Genomic DNA, 16349 nt, shown 5'->3' with positions numbered 1-16349 from the left:
AAAAAAAAAAAAAAAAAAAAAAAAACCAAAAAAAAAACAGAGGGAGTAAACACAGCTATACTGCTGCAAGAATCATATAGCTTATGCAAAGTAGTACATTAATTTTAAATAGATTATGGTAAATTAAAGATGCAAATTACAACCCTTAGGAGTACTCTCTAAAACATGCAAGAAAGGATGGCTAGAAAGCCAACCGAGAGCTAAAATGGAATGCTAAAAAATACTGAGTTAACCCCAAAGAAAGTCACAAAAGGAGCAACAGAGAAAAAAAAAGACAAATAGAAATAAGCAACCAGATCAATAATTACATTACTTATAAATGGACTAAACATTTAGGTCAAAAGGTAGAGAATCCCAAACTAATAACAAGGTAACAACTATAGTTGTTACTCAGCTATAGTCTTGTCTACCAGAAACACATTTTTAAAGTCAAAATTTCAACCCATGGGTTGAAAGAAAAGGATTACAAAAAGGAGAGAGATAAAACATGAAACAGTAAGCATAAGAAAGCCAGAGTGGCTATTTTATTACCAGACAAAACAGACGAAGACAAGGAGATGAAGAGAGACCTTTCATCACCCGACCTGTGCCCCGGCGCCCCTCCTTTCTGGGTCACTAAGTTGATTCTGGATTCTTGGACGTTACAGCAGCAAGAGCCCCTTACAGAGTTCACAGCTTTAAAAATCCAATTTCCTACACTGATGAAGTGAAGAAATCATGTCAGCTTTTAGTGTTATTTGAAATTTCAAAATGACTTAAAAGCAATGAAAACAATGATCACTTGAAATGTTTTTTCAAATTATATCTACGCTCCCCAAATTCCAGTGCTCCCTCTTCCCCTGTAAATTTACTGTCTTGGGTAGCTGAAGGGGGACCAGGATGGAAAGGAAAAAGGAAGATGACCTAAAAGGTCAACATGAGACAGAATTCCTACACTTACGTAGGAAACCCTCAAAATTTTTCAAAACTTAATATTTAGTTATAAAGCTTCCATGAAGAAGCTAAATGACAAAAGTGTCAATGAAATCTTGTGTTTTTTAGTGAATTCTAACAGAATTCCTAACTGGAATAGAAACCTGGGATACGAACTGAAGTCTTATACTGAAGGGTTAGCCCATCTTGTCTCAAATCAGACTCAATAGATCCTACCAGTTCCAAATCAGGACAAGAATCAAATGTGTTACAATGCAAATTAAAGAGAACATCCAGAAAAACAGGACAAGAGAAAGAAATGATAAAACAAGGACATTTATCTTTGTTACTTGTAAAACTGAATCCCCCCCCTTCGCATGAAGGTAAGAGACCATGCAGCACAAGAGAGAGAATCACCCCTGCATTTCAGGAAGGGCTCCATCCACTTTCCACTCCCCACACCAGCACCAGCTCCAGCAGAAACCCAGAGCCATAGAAACCAACAACCCATTCTTTTAAATTTAAGGAAAACAGCATCTAAAATATAAAAATTTTAAAGTTGGACCCATTTGAAATTTTAAAGATGATTATCACTACACAGTTATAGCGACAGTGATGTGAAAAGGGCAGAGGCTTTTTAAAGTTAAGACAGATCTGGGTCCAAATCTCATGTTCTGCTCCTTGTGAACTATGCATGTGGACTTAATGCAAGTAATTAATTAATTTGGCTCCATTTCCTCACATGTAAAATACCTGTTTGTTGTCAAGACTTTAAGACACGAAGACAAAGATAACATCTATAATGCACCTAACACGGTGTCAGGCTAGTACATCCATGTTCCCTCGAACCGGCAATTCATTTGTTTCTCATACAGAGAATCTCATCGTAGTTTCCCTGTGTTTTTAAATGTTTTCATTCATTTCATTCAATAAGTAGGACGGCACATCTACTGTTTAAGTGCCAGGCACTCAACAGGGAACACAGATATAAAAACTAGACAGAAATTGTATGCGTGTATCTATGTACACACGTGTGTATATATGTGTGTGCAAAGACACAGACAAAAATATGCTACTAAGAAAGATGCACGGTGTAAGAGTACATACACAGAACGTGTGCCGTCCACTGTTACACTTCTAGGTCTGCCCTGGTGAGCAAGAGAAGGCTTCAAAGCCCAGCCAATTCTGGGAAGATACACTGAGGTTTGCCAAGCAGGACAGAGGGCGGAACAGGGCGTCCTAAGCCGAGAAGCCCAAAGACAGGGAGTCGAGGAAAACCAAGTCATGTCTAGAAAATGAGTAGTTGTTCAGGACACGTGGGGCACAGGGTTCACACAGAAGTGAGGCAGGAGGAGGAGGGGACAGTGACCAACCAAAATCAACTTAGCCTTCTAGTTTTCAACAGAGTAACATTATTACATTTTGCAAACTCCTCCCACCTGGCTGGAGAAATCGCACTGCCGCCCTGTAACTGGGACTGGCGCTTGAGATTTTCTAAGCAACAATGGAGTTAAATTCAAACATTATCTCCTTTGAGTGACAATTCCGGGCAGCGGAGATACTTATTCAACTATGTTATAATAAAATGTGATTTAAATGATCAATTATTAATTAAAACCATCTTTTTTTTTTTTTAATTAAGAAAGAAGCAAAGATCGTGGTGTCTCTCCCAAGCCGAGCCGCCTGCTGGTCAGCACATGGCATTCTGAGAGCACCACCGCCAGCCTTGCCTGGCTCCCCTAACCATCATGGAAGCCCTTGGCCCCGCCAGGAGCACAACTTCTCACCTGCGGGAGGCAATTCCAGCTCTGCCTGCATCAGCACCATGAGCCGCTGTCCTACTCCCCCCATCAACAAGGCTCAGGTATGCTCCACATTCGTGCTAATTTCATGCTCATTCAACAAGACTTCTGAGCCTACTCTTCTTAAAGCTTACACTTCTCTCAGACGTCCCAAACCTCTATTCCAAGTCCCCAGAACTACCTTCAAAAAATCACCTTCCATTCCTATCTTACTACCATACATGCATTTGATGCCAAGTCAGGAAAAAGAACGTGCCAGCAACCATGAGCACAGGAGCACGGGAAGAGCAGCGTTGAGGGGTCACCTGTCCGCATACCTGCTTGAGGGCAGCGGGAGGGGCGCAGAGGTGCTCAGCTGCTCTCACGCGCGCCTCAGAACAGCACCTCACCGCCCTGTCTAAACAGAGATTCTCCCACCACGGCCATAAACACCAAGCCCCTCACCAAGGACTCAACCACAGAAACGACGTTCCCACACGGAGGGAAAGGAAAGGCTGGCTGCTGGCCCTGTACATGTGGCCGGGACCACACTTTAGGGGCAACACAAGGTAATTAAGGGCCATTCTGACCACCTGGGCTTTTTCCTGAAACACTGAATCCAGAACTTAAGCCTGCTAGTCTCTAAAATGACTTTTCATCAGACTTCTTACAGCTGTAGCTCATCTCCTCATCAAGACAAAAGCAATCTGTCCTATTTCTTTCACTCTTGTGACTCTTCTCAAAGATCGGCAATAATCCGCCAAAACTAGGGACAAGGCTGACTCCCCCATCCCAACACCCTCGTCTTAAATTCTCTTTTCTTGGATCTCTTGGAATATTTTCTACCTTTCTAGACTATTCTTGCTTCTCTCTAACCCTTTTGTGTAGGTAGTTTCTTTCCCCCCACTTTGTCCTCCTGTTCAAATTGTACACACACACACAACCCTCCTCCCCTCGATAAGCCACAGCTTCCACTACCATTCACAGTGCAGAGGGCCCCAAAGTTCTCCTGCTCTGACCCCCACGGCCGGGTTTGCAGGTACTTCAGAGTCTGCACCTCCATGTCACACGTGTTCTGAAAACCAAACTGTCCAAACCAACCTTATAAAAAATCAGCTCTTCCTTATGACTTTCTGATTACCACCATTTTCCCCAGTAACCTGCAGTTCTCAAACTTGAGGCCTTCATTTACTCTGTAAGGCACTTTTCTTGCCGCCACATCTGATCAGTCGCTATGAACTAGAAATTCTACTTCTATGAAGTACTCTGTATTCCCACACCTCTCAGTTTCCAATACCCTAATTCAGAGGCTCTGATATCGTCTGCTTAGAGCACACTGGGGTATTTGAACCCCATAAGGTACATGAAGCTTTCCCGAGGAATAAATCAAGCGGATAACTCCAAGGGCTACACCAGACCCCAACCTCCAGGAGTACTCCGTCACAAAAATGTGCCTGGGCTGTGGATCGAAGACTTTCCCTTCACAACCTCCCAGCTCCCGTGACCTCAAGGCTGCAGTGCTGCACTGCCCCCATGCAGAAAAGCCTCCACTGCAAAGCAAAGGGATCCTCTGCAACACTGATGAAGTGTTAAGAGTTCAACTCTCTAAAGGCTGTAATATATACTTTTACAAGTCAGGTATTCATTCTTCAACCCTTTGCTTTCAAAAAAATTGAAAGACCGATAGCTCATTAAAAGTAATTTTAAAATTTTTGACACATAGGTTGGAAGAAGTTCAAGGAAAGTAGTGGCATCGCTAGTAAAACCCTTTCCATCCACTTATCTATGTCAACAAGATTTCTCTGGGCTTATAGCTCTTAAAAAGTAGAAATTGATGCTAAATACTGTCTTATTCTAGCAATAAATTATATTCACCCATGAATACATGTTACTTTTTAAAAGCTCCATCCATTTTATTAACAGACACCTATTTAATAAAATTTTGTTTACCAAGTGTTTATCATAATTTGCAATACATTCTGGTTGATCAACTGAGTATTAATAAAGAAAACAAAGTTTTAAAGTTTTTTTATGGCCACAGGAAATTAAAAATTTCAATTTCTCCTTTTATCTTTGGTGCAAAGAAACGTGATAGGGTGATCAATAAAACTTGCAAGCATAAAAATATATTAAGGTAAAATTTTGTGCAGGAAATAGAAAGATCAGGAAGAAAAAAAGAACAATGTAAAATTCCCAATTTAAAGTTTATTCTTGAATATTTGAAAATGGATGATAGTGTGAAGTGCTACATTTAGATTCCATTTTTAAAAGTGATTATGACAGTTTCATTTTGAAAATACCTTTAAACTTGAAAATGTCTGAGAAAAAATTTCCGAGATTAGTTTAGAAGGTATCCAGTCGTTAAGTTTGAAGACCACTGTTTCGACTATCACAACGGTCAATCCACTTACTCCAGTCTCCTCATCCTAACCCGGTTTGTAAATCAGAACCACTTCCACCTTCCGACAGCCCTTCCTCCCTCCCCTCCCTCACCCGTCTGGATGAAGGTACCGCTCTCCCACCGTAATCCAAGGGCCCCCTGATCTGCCCCCACAAACCCCGCACACAGCCTGGGCGGGGGGCCGTTTTCTGCAGGTGCCTCACACTTTTCCACCTGCTCCATGTCTGCCCTCTTTACCATCTCAGCTTACACTCACCTACTTATAAATATCACCCAGGAAGTTATTTCCTACTCTTTCTGATGAAGAGCTCTTCCTCCTATGAACTCCCCACAGCCTTGGGGGCCTGCGCTTTACTCCACCAGCAATCGCAGCGTTTTATTTTTTCTTCTTTATTTTTTTGTTCCCCCACCCCCACCCCGGCAACCGAAACAGGTAAAGTCCCAGAAGACGAAGCCTGTCTTGCTAATTTTTATTACCTAAACAAACAAACAAACCCAAAAAATGGGGTCTGATGCTTCTCCAGAAGAATGCCTATTCATTAACATTTGTTAATGAGAAGGTAGTCCACAGAGACACCTGCGAAGACAAGGGTCTTTTAATAGCACTTTATCCTCCCCTAAGACACTCACAGACCATGAGCATATTAGCACCTTTGAGAAGTACTACACCCAAGAGAACTGATTAATTTGTACAACTTAACTTTCACCAAGCTTGATGAAAACATCCTTCTATTCTCCACACAGCCTCTAGGAATATCCACTAAAACAGAAAAAAGCTGATGGTCTGTCCTCCTTCAATCTTTCCCTTGATAATGCTAAGGCCACAATAAACTTGCCGAATTTTTGTTTGTTTCCCAAGTCCTTTACATCTTAGAAAATGAAAGATAACGAGACACACCATACAGATTTAATCATTTATAAGAGTTACCTTAACATTTGGGGCTTTAAATATTTTAACAAATAAACCAACAAACAGGAAAGGCAAGCTCTTCTGAAAAGCAGAAAGCCAGCAAGGAAATGTAACTGATTCAGGTAAGAATCATCTACACACACTAATACTAACGGGTGAATGTCTGGGAATGGGATATCCCCCAGCATCAAGTCACTTCTCTTACCAACTTTTGATACAGAAAAAAAAAAAAAGAGAGAATCTTTAAGTGGAGAAATCTGGTAGACATCACACCTTAACCAAGCTGTTAAAATCAAATTACCACCACCAATGATGGAGAACTGACATCAGGTGCCTTTTGAGATGAAGCACTGAGAAAATCACGGAATTACTTACATAGCATCTCTGCACACACACAAAGAGGGAGGGAGGGAGAAAGGAGCATAACCTAAATTAAATCACGAGGAAACAGATAAAACCAAGCTGACTCTTCAAAACTACCAACATCATGAAAGATAAAGGCTGAGAAATTGTTCCAAACTAAAGAGACATGACAACTAAATGCAATGGCAGGAGCCTGGATTGGCAAGATAGTTGCTATAAAGGACATTATTGGACAATCGCTGAAATCTGGGAATGAGCTACATACTACATAGCTGATTTGTATCAATGTTACGCTTTCTGAATTTGAGTGATTATGAGAGCCTGGCCTTGCTCTTAGGAGATACAGGCTAATGGTCAGGTCTGCAACTCCTTAAAAAGGTGCAACAAAGAAATTAAGATTAAGAATAACCTATACATTACACTGTGTATCTGTAATTACAATCGTATAGAGAAACAAAGAGCAAACTGCCAAAATGTTAACAATGTTGAATGGAGGTGAAGAGTTTGGGGAATTAACTATAACACCTGTGCAACCTTTGTGTAAGTCGGAAAATTCTCAAAGTAACAATTTAATTTGAAAACAAATCATTTCATTATTTTACCGCAAATTACAATACGTTTTATGGCCTTATTCAGCTTGGCCAGAAAATCACAATTCATCTCAGCAACTATATACTGAAGGCCTACTGTGTGCTGGGCTCTCTGCTATGGGTAAAGTATAAAAATGTTCCAGATATATATCCTCAAGCAACAGGTATGTCAAGTTTCAATGTGTGATAATATGCTTATCAGAAATCCTTTCTTCAAATATATTGAAAGTTTACTAAATTCTTAGAAATGATTTTTACTAGTAAATAAGTATAAATTTGTCCTAGAGCATATTTAATTTCACAACTGAATTTAAGCAGGAATAATGTGCTAAAGCTTACTCTATGAATATTTCAAAAAACATTTCCCTGAAGTACATATGCACATGAAAGAGGAAGGGGCGTGTTTATCTACTTTCAAATTAGGTACCAAGATCACGTTTTCTATACAGCATTCTACTGGTCAGAGATGCAGCACATCAGAGCGTTTGCAGGTGTGGACTCCCATACATTATAGATGTGGTGTTTGTTTCTCCAGTGTGCAAACATTTTCCTTGCAGTCCTATTAACCCAATTGCTTTGGTTAGGAATCCTTTTTTCTGTACGTAATCCAAACATAAAACTTGAGCTAATCCAGGTCCAAATAATCACCAGTCCCCATAAATGAGGTACCTGAATTTATCTAAAGTCTTGAGGTTTTATTTCTACCAAAAACTAATTTGATAGATTTAAATGTGAAAATAATTTCTAACAAATCTGACTTTGAATACAACTCCAAAGCAGTATATAAATTTAAATATAAATTCAGCAATAAGATTTTGGACTGACCACTTCAGTAATCAGGTAGTGCCAGGATCAGACATGTCAGATCACGCCGATGTTCTTGCCCACTTTTGCTCCAATGACTGGCTCCCTTATGTATAAGTGTTTTAAAACACAAAGAAAAAGGGTATATTGTGCTTCCAACATTCCCATGGCAGGCACTACCTGGACAAAAATGATTTTACCCACCAAATACTTGGAACATGCTATGACCTTCACATCGCCCAGAACCTCTAGGAGGTTAGATAACTAAATAAGGGACAAATTAAGGGAGGTCAAAACTGGAAGGCAGGAAGAGTACAGTAATAAAGAGTAATAAAGTAATAAAGACTGTGTCAGCCAGGTCTAGATGTAACCCAACACTTGCAACGTAGGTGACTGAGCAAATTACTTAACTGTTCAGGTAAGCCTCATCAGGTGCCACTTCTGTAAATTTGTGGACCTACACACCTCATCGGGGAATAGTGTCAGCAAGATTATAGCACAACACGCAACACACAGTATGACAACACGTGGTAATTTTTTTTTTTTTTTTTTGGCGGTATGCAGGCCTCTCACTGCTGCGGCCTCTCCTGTTGCGGAGCACAGGCTCCGGACGCCCGGGCTCAGCGGCCATGGCTCACGGGCCCAGCCACTCCGCGGCATGTAGGACCCTCCCGGATTGGGGCACGAACCCGTGTCCGCTGCATCGGCAGGCAAACTCTCAACCACTGTGCCACCAGGGAAGCCCAACACGTGGTAATTTTAAAAATGAACAAAATCCAGAAATTTCTCCCACTTCCCTTCTGCAGCAAGTTAAAGAACTATGTGAGAGGATATCTGAGGAAAAAACTTTAAAACCTACAAGGTCTGAATAGTATTCTACCCTCTGCCACCAAGCCGTGTGTGCAAGACCTTGGGCCCAAACTTTCTCATGCTTAAAATGAGAAGGATGAATATATAGTCTGTCCTCTAGCTCTTGATTTCTGTAATTCTGGAATCATTGGCTCACGACAGGCATAGCACAATTCAAATTTTTAAGTTTATGTGATTCTCTGGATGATACAGCAAACCAATTTAAAATATAAAATTCAACTTTTGTTTACCAATATTCTTTTGTTACCATTAAGGCTGACCCGAAATGGTGAAACGTGCTTATTAGCATGATAAAAAACAAGCAATATGTTGCTTCTTTTAATCTGGTGATCAATATTAAGATGAAAGTGAGTTTAGTGATTATACAGGTGGGCTTTGTTACAGTAGAACCAGCAAGGAAAATGTCTCAAGAATTTAATCATTTAAACTTTCATAAACTACCATACCTCACCATAATCTCAGATGCTCTTCCGTTCGCGGATTACAACATCACATTGCAGGTATATGCCTTGTGAGATATTTAGAGTTAAAATAAATGACACTGGGATGTCTTTAAAGTACTCTAGCTGCCTCCTCCCAACCCCCACCCACAAAAGTTCAGATGTTAAAGGAGAGTAAGTAAAAGGTGGGTATAGGATGGCTCATTTGCTTTTGTGTATTTTCGAAATTTCCCATTTAAAAAGTGAACAGGGCTTCCCTGGTGGCGCAGTTGTTGAGAGTCCGCCTGCTGATGCAGGGGACACGGGTTCGTGCCCCGGTCCAGGGAGATCCCACATGCCGCGGAGCGGCTGGGCCCGTGAATCATGGCCGCTGAGCCTGCGCGTCCGGAGCCTGTGCTCTGCAACGGGAGAGGCCACAACAGTGAGAGGCCCGCGTACCGCAAAAAAAAAAAAGTGAACAGTATTTACCTTAAAAAATCAATGTAGTGCATAATATTAAAAAACTAAAAAAGAAAAATATCATGAATGCAGAAAAGCATTTGACAAAATCCAACATTCATTCCTAATTTCAAAAAAGGTCTCAGGAAACTCAGGGGACTTTTCTCAACCTGATAAAGGGCATCTGTGAAAAAATAATAAATTGAACAGCGAAATTCAAACTTCCACGCTTCAAAATACACTGTTAGGACAATGAAAAGAAAGTCAAGGGATGGAAAATAATATTTGCAAATCCCATATCTGAGAAAGGACCTGAATTCGGAATATACAAAGAACTCTCAGAACATAGTAAGAAAACCACCCAATAAAAAAAGATTTGCACACTTCACCAAAGAAGATATACAGATGCTAAATGAGCACATAAAAAGATGAGCATTATCAGACTTTAAGGAAATGCAAATTCAAACTGCAAAGAAAAACACACTTAAGAGACTAAAGTGCCCGGCAAGGGTGTGGGGCACCTTGGACTCACACACGCTGGTCGGGGCGGGAAGCCGTACAGCCACTTTGGAAAACAGTCTGGCAGGTTATCTATCCGAGAGAAGGGAATGTTACATCCACACAGAGACTTGCACCTGAGAGAGCCGTGACGGCCAAGAACTGAAAGCAGTCCAAAAGCCTAGCAACATCTTAAAGACAGAACACCTGAGAGAAGTGATGTAAACTTGCTCAAGATGATACAGTGAATAAATGGCCTGAACCTGGCTCTAAGTTTATGAAGCCCAGCGCTCTTCCCCCTTCACTGAACTATACCGGGACATATTTCAGAAGCGCAGCACGATCAATGCTCAAATACTAACCAAACTGGTACCAATTAGGCCAGAAAAGGAGTCTGCTCCTAGGTCTGGGGAGAAAGGGAGCTAAGAAGACTGACTTGTAAGGAGAGAGTTGGGGACGGGCGTGGGGAGGTGGCCCTAGGGGGACCTGCAAGCTGGGAGACTGTGCAAAAGTCCCCTCCTACAAGTTCTAGGGAGCACTGGCCTCTTCACCACCTTCACCAAAGTTGCAGAGGTGTGTCACCCGCTCTTCTTCCCAAAACATTAAATCGTTTACTTTCAGATCCAAGTTAAAAGCAAAACAACACCCCAATTCGAGTGCAGAAACTGCCCACCCTCTCATGTAGCTGATGACAAAAATTCTTTGTCATCAAGACAGAAAAATGAAAAATTCCAAAACATAAGGCAAACACAGGGGTGAAGTAACAGTAGTTTAATAAACAAATATAAAATATTTGTTTTGATGAGAGGAGGAAATGAGGCCAAAGGACCAGAAATATATAAACCAGTGATCAACACGTGGCAGACTAAGAACTCCACCCAGCAAGGGCGTGTTCTCTCTCACAGGTAGAAGAATAAAAACCTATGCATTTAGGTGTTGGGTCCCCCACGCCCCGGTCCTGCAGCTACAAGCCCAAGCGGCTGACACGCACGGTTACAGAGAACAAAGAGTACTCTCCCATTTTTTTCTTTTTTTTAGAAATTCTGTATGGGGAATTATGACCCAAGGCATCATTAACTGATTCTATATGCATGTGGGTACCACTAAAACCATTTTTAAGCACCTTTTCTAAGACACCAACCATATTATCTCTCAACAAAGACTTCTCCTGTCCAATCTTGCTGGTAGCAATCAAAACATGCTACAAGTCTCATGACTTGCTCTCCCAAATCCCTATTTAACAACACTTCTAAATATTATGATTTTCAAGGGCACCTTCTTCAGGTTTTCGACCGACTCCCTGGCCACCACAGGACACAGCCCCAACCTTTCACGCCTCGCTTCCCCAGGTGGCGAGACTCTAAGAAGCTTATCAAACCCAGTTTTCAGAAACAGTCGAGGGCCCAGAGGCTCTGGATGGAGTTTAGTCTAGGTAGTTACACCCAATTAGTTCTGGATCCATCGTTAATTCACTGTTTCAAACCTGAAAAACAGTATCATGTAGAAGGACTCCAAAACTTTAACAGGAAAAATTCTGTGCTGTGTCATATTCCAGAACACAGCTCCAAAAGCCCGTCCACAGCATGCTAGTCACAGCTGAGAGAGGTTAACATAAAGACTTACACCTGAGCCTCATTTGAATCCCCTCCCTCTAGGTTAAATTAAACCTCAGGCAGCATGCTAGATTCATCTTCAAGGGTATTTATTCTAAGCACAGGTTCAAACAAATCGCCTACGCAAGTTGGGGCAGCTCGATGGTGTAAATTGGGCAATCTAAGAAAAAACAGTGTTTAAAATACAATATTTAGAATCAGGAGGCCTGGCTTAAAATTCTGGTTGGTGCTTAGGAATTTTGTCCCCTAAGAGAATGATTTAGTCCCTCTGCATATCAGCTGACTTATTTATTAGTATCGGTACACCAGAGCCTACACGTCCCACGGCTACTGGGAAGAACCACCCGCATACAAAAGCTACTGCAAATCACTAAGCGTTACATCATCTTTCTTTTAAAATAATCTTCTTCAACATATTACTGACAGAAATTTAAATTTTAATCTAACTCCTGTGAAATTATTTTTACAAACGTTAACTCACCAAATCCTACTGTATCTTAAGTCCCATCTCACCTATCCTAGAAATCTAGCAACTTCAATGTACATCAAAATTGCATCTGTGAAGAACCGACAGTAGAAATTTAAAACTCTTTCTCTGAAAGTCTATCCAGAATTCTGCACTGACTCCCATCATTCCAGGCAAAGGAAGGGTTCACCCAACTCGGAAGTTGCTCTGCTTTCACTCTGAAATTCAAAGTGTGTTTCATTGGACAGTATTGGAAGTATCCCTTTTAACCAAAAACAAACAGTTTTTCAATGCATTATTCTCCTAAACTTAATTTTTTTCCTAAACAATTTTAATAGTACCTTAAGATGATGATATTTACTTATCTTTATGACCTTTTGAGATGTACATACAAGGCGCCATTTTTCACACATTAGGATTTTGTTTCTTTTTCTCCAAGGGTTACCAGTCAAGTCCATCTCTGACCAACCCTTTCCCAGTTCTACCCACTTTTCTACTGATTCTACACAGAGACTTGGGGGCTTAAAACGAAACAGATCAAATGAACGACCTGAGAGCCTCATCTCAGGGTCTGGCAATGCCCCCCTTTCAAGATCTGGACCCCACCCAGGGCCTCCCCCCCGCACCCCAGCTTCTCATCACTTGTAGAATAGTATTTACTCTCTCTTCCTTCTTAGTCTAGGTTCTGCATTTAGGAAAGGTGACCAAGACTATAGAGCTGGAGCAAAGAACAATGTCTTCCCCTCTCAAAGGCTGACTCAGCCCTGGCCTGGCTGGAGGGGCAGGTCTGGAGGCGGCCTCCACCAGCGCTGCCCAAGACAGACGACCGGGCTCAGGAGACACAGCCCAGTTGTGCGGGCAGCCCAAGCCCCTCTCTAACGTCTCTGGTCCTCTCCCTTCTCCAGGATGTGCAGAGCCTCTCCATTCCCTGCCCGTCCATCTCGCCCTGGACCAAGGTCCCACCACCAGGTTCCCCTCTCACCCTTTCTCCCTTCAAAACAGATACCGAGTGGTCCTTCAGCTGGCCATATGTTCCAAGATCCCTTGTTCCTGAATATTCTGGGTAAAGGTTATCACCTGTAGAAACTATAGCAACTAAGAAAATAAGCAATTATTCTAACAATGACTTCAACCAAATTATAAATATGCAAATAAATTGTGCCTTCAAAGGTCGAACATTTTATCCTAAATTAAAACACACTGGACAATACTGTAAATCAACTATACTTCAATAAAAAAAAAACCCACACTGGGAATGAACTGGACCTTAAAAAAAGTTAACTGCAAGCATTAGCAGCAACTGTAAATATGTAAATTCTGTGGTGTAATGGTCGACATCAGTATTTCCTTCCCTGAACTTTCCTTCCAGCTTCCCTCACTTTTTACTCATAATAACAACACATAAGAGTCACTATTTCCCTGCTACTATTCTAAGTGCTTTACATGCATTAACTTATGTAAGGCTCTAAACAACTCTATAAAGCAGGTAATATTAATTACAGCTGTTTACAAATGACAACACTTAGACACAGAAAAGTTCAATTGAGCTGCAGGAATCCATCCAAAGTGACAACGCCAAGAACGGAACAAAGCAGTTCAGCTCCTGAGTCTTGTCTATTAACAACGGTGCTAGGATGCTTCTGACACCTTCATTGTCACACTTACATTAAAACTGCTTATAAACCACTAGAGGGCACGGATTGTGACCATCCTTCACACTGCTCTATCCTCAGTACCAAGCAGAAGTCTGGAGGGTCCTGAGAAATCACTGTTGAGCTCTGCACAGGTAGGCTGCCCCTTCTAGACTGTGCCCCTTAAGGGTGAAGGGCCAAAGTACAGCTCATCCTTTAAGCTTTAAGTGTGCAATGGTACCTAAGTGACAATAAATGAATGACGGTCCGCGACACCTGCTGAAGGAAAGCGTCTTCTATCTGCAAAGCCTTGAACCTAAATACAAGCCTGAGAAGCCCCCGTCTGGAGACAGTCACCTCTCCAAACCTCTCCCATTCTAACTGCAGACAATCAAGCGCTGCCTTAACTAACATTTCAAACTTACTCGTAGGCAGCCCAGAGTCCTACGGTACAACGTTAAGGAAATGTAAGTGCTGTCCTTCACTACATGTGCACTGCTGCCTTAAGAGAGAGTTTTACTGAAAAAACATAAACCCAGACTTCGCAAAAGATAAGTTTACATATGGTTAATTCATTTTCGAAATACTTCTTTTTAGAGACTCCTAGAGAGTAAATTCCCCTCACTTCACTCAAAACACCCAGTAATTTAAAAATTAAGCTTAATGTGGGCACGAGAAACCACATTAGACATGCTAAGGATTAACTCCACGGCATTTACAAGAGCAATTTCAAAGCGCAGCTACCTCGGAATTCCCGACTTGGATGATATTAGGGTCAGTGAGTCTCAGCACCGGGCGGGCTCTCCCCTAAGCCCCACACACGTCCCTCCCGGGTCACCACTTCAACTCGAAGGCAATTTCCAAATTATCTTCCGACCTCGGAAGAGCACATACGAGAGAGACACTTCCTTTCTGACACTCCTCCAGGAACAATGTCAAACTTTCTGCTTTCCTTGAATCAAAAGACCAAGCCCTGAAAACTTCGCTGTCGCCGGGAAAGCCGAGATGAGAAGATGCAGGAAGGCCCGGCTGAGTCGCCAACATTTGCGCCGAAGAAAGACAGTAGGTGAAGCCGGACCATCCCGCCCAGGCCGCCCCTTCTGCCTCCGCGGCCACGGACCCCGGATCCCGGACCCCGGGACGGCGCGGCGCTGGGGCGGCCTCGGGAAGGCTCCGTGCGGCGGGCGGCGCCCCGACCCGCCCGCGGCCCCCGTCCCCGCCGAGGCGCCGGGAACCAACGGCCGCGCTCCCGCTTCCGCCGCCGGGGCTCCGCCCGAACGGCCGCCGGCCGCCCCCGAGCCCGCGCCGAGGCCTTGGGCGCCCGCCGCCCTTCCTCCCGCCCGGCCCGGGCCCGGCCGCTCACTCACATCCGTCCGCGTCCTCCGGCAGGTCCTCCTGCAGCAGCGTCAGGTCTGCGCCGAGGGAGACAAGAAAGGCCGTGAGCCCGCCGCCCGCCTCCCGCCGCCCCGCGCCCCCGCCTGCCGCCCGCCGCCCGCCGCGGGGCCCGTACCCGCCATCTTGCGGCGCCCCCTCCTCCGCCGTCGCCCGGGGACCCGGGGCTCCAGGGGCGGTGCGCGCGGCGGCCGGTGGACGCGCGCGGGGGGCGGCGCCGCGGGGACGTGCAGGGCGGGCCGAGGGCGGCGGGCCGGGGGTGGCTCCGGACGCCGGGCGGACCCGGCCCGCCCCGCCCGCCTGCGCGCCGCTCCGCCTCCCGCCTCGCTCGCTCCGCCCGCCGGCGCGCTCTCGGCTCAGCCCGGCCCAGTGGTGCGCGGAGTGTGGTGGCGCGGCGGCTGCCGTCGCCGGAGCCCCGCGCCGTGTGGCGGGCGGGGCGGGCGGGGCCTCCCGCGCGCTTTGTTGGGTCACCGGTGCCGCCCAACGGGCCGCCCGCACCGGGGGCCGCGGGGCCACCTCTGGGCGGGAAGCACCGCCTCCGCGCCGGCCGCCGGGCGCCGCGAGCAAAGCCGCGGGGACGGCGGGGCATCCCCGCTGGTCCCCCGCGTCCCGGCGCCGGCCTCAGGTCCGCTGCGCCGCCCGCGCGGTGGGCGTGCGACCCGGGTGTAGGAGGACGGGCGACTCTCGCCCCCGGGATTGTCGGGATTAATGAAGAATGGCCGGAACCGAGCACCGTGTACTGGGCATCCCGCAGGTGCTGGGGGAACGGCGCCTAGCATTAGCTTTTTGTCTTTAAATAATTTTGGTAGCCCTTGAGGTGCTCAGCTGAAATGTGTAACACAGACACTATTATTCCACACGTGTTAAGTGATGAACGCAAGCTCCCAGTGCAGAGTGAGGGCCCAACCCAGGATTTCTGACCCACTTCCCACTGTCCTGTGTCCAGGAGTGCAGCCCACCTCCCCGTCTCCCCAAAGCCTCCAAGATGGTGATGCCCTCAAGGGAGACAACACAGGGACTTGTGTAAGTGATGCCACGTTGGGCTCTGGGGGAGGAGACGAAATTCTGAATAGTCTGCACGGTGGTCTTAATCAAGGACACTATATTACACCAGAGCCTCTGAAATTCATAATTCTGGGTAATAAAATGGGTCCCACGTAGCTATTCCAAAAACTTCCCTCTCAGATGTTACAGGATGGAACGCATATTGCGTAGTATGTATTAGGTTTCTGAGAGTAAT

General features: G+C 44.6%; 1 protein-coding gene across 2 annotated transcripts in view; it reads right to left on the bottom strand.

Moving 5' to 3' along the window:
* Positions 1-15364, bottom strand: part of PPP4R1 (protein phosphatase 4 regulatory subunit 1) — a 60918-nt gene extending 45554 nt beyond the window's left edge. Inside the window, exons 1-2 of one of the 2 annotated variants that reach the window (XM_019920642.3) lie at positions 15228-15364; positions 15085-15129 (exon numbers count right to left, since the gene is read on the bottom strand). In XM_019920642.3, the coding sequence (XP_019776201.1) occupies positions 15085-15129; positions 15228-15234 (52 nt within the window). In that variant the 5' untranslated portion in view covers positions 15235-15364. Of the gene's footprint in view, positions 1-14461; positions 14570-15084; positions 15130-15227 lie in introns of those variants that run through there. The other variant, XM_073790525.1, reaches the window with a different exon arrangement.
* Between the last annotated feature and the right edge of the window lie 985 nt (positions 15365-16349).

The sequence above is a fragment of the Tursiops truncatus genome, chromosome 13 (genome assembly GCF_011762595.2).
Source record: "Tursiops truncatus isolate mTurTru1 chromosome 13, mTurTru1.mat.Y, whole genome shotgun sequence".
NCBI lineage: Eukaryota > Metazoa > Chordata > Mammalia > Artiodactyla > Delphinidae > Tursiops > Tursiops truncatus.
The sequence above is the reverse complement of the archived record's forward strand: the minus strand, read 5'-3'. Positions and strand labels throughout refer to the sequence as shown.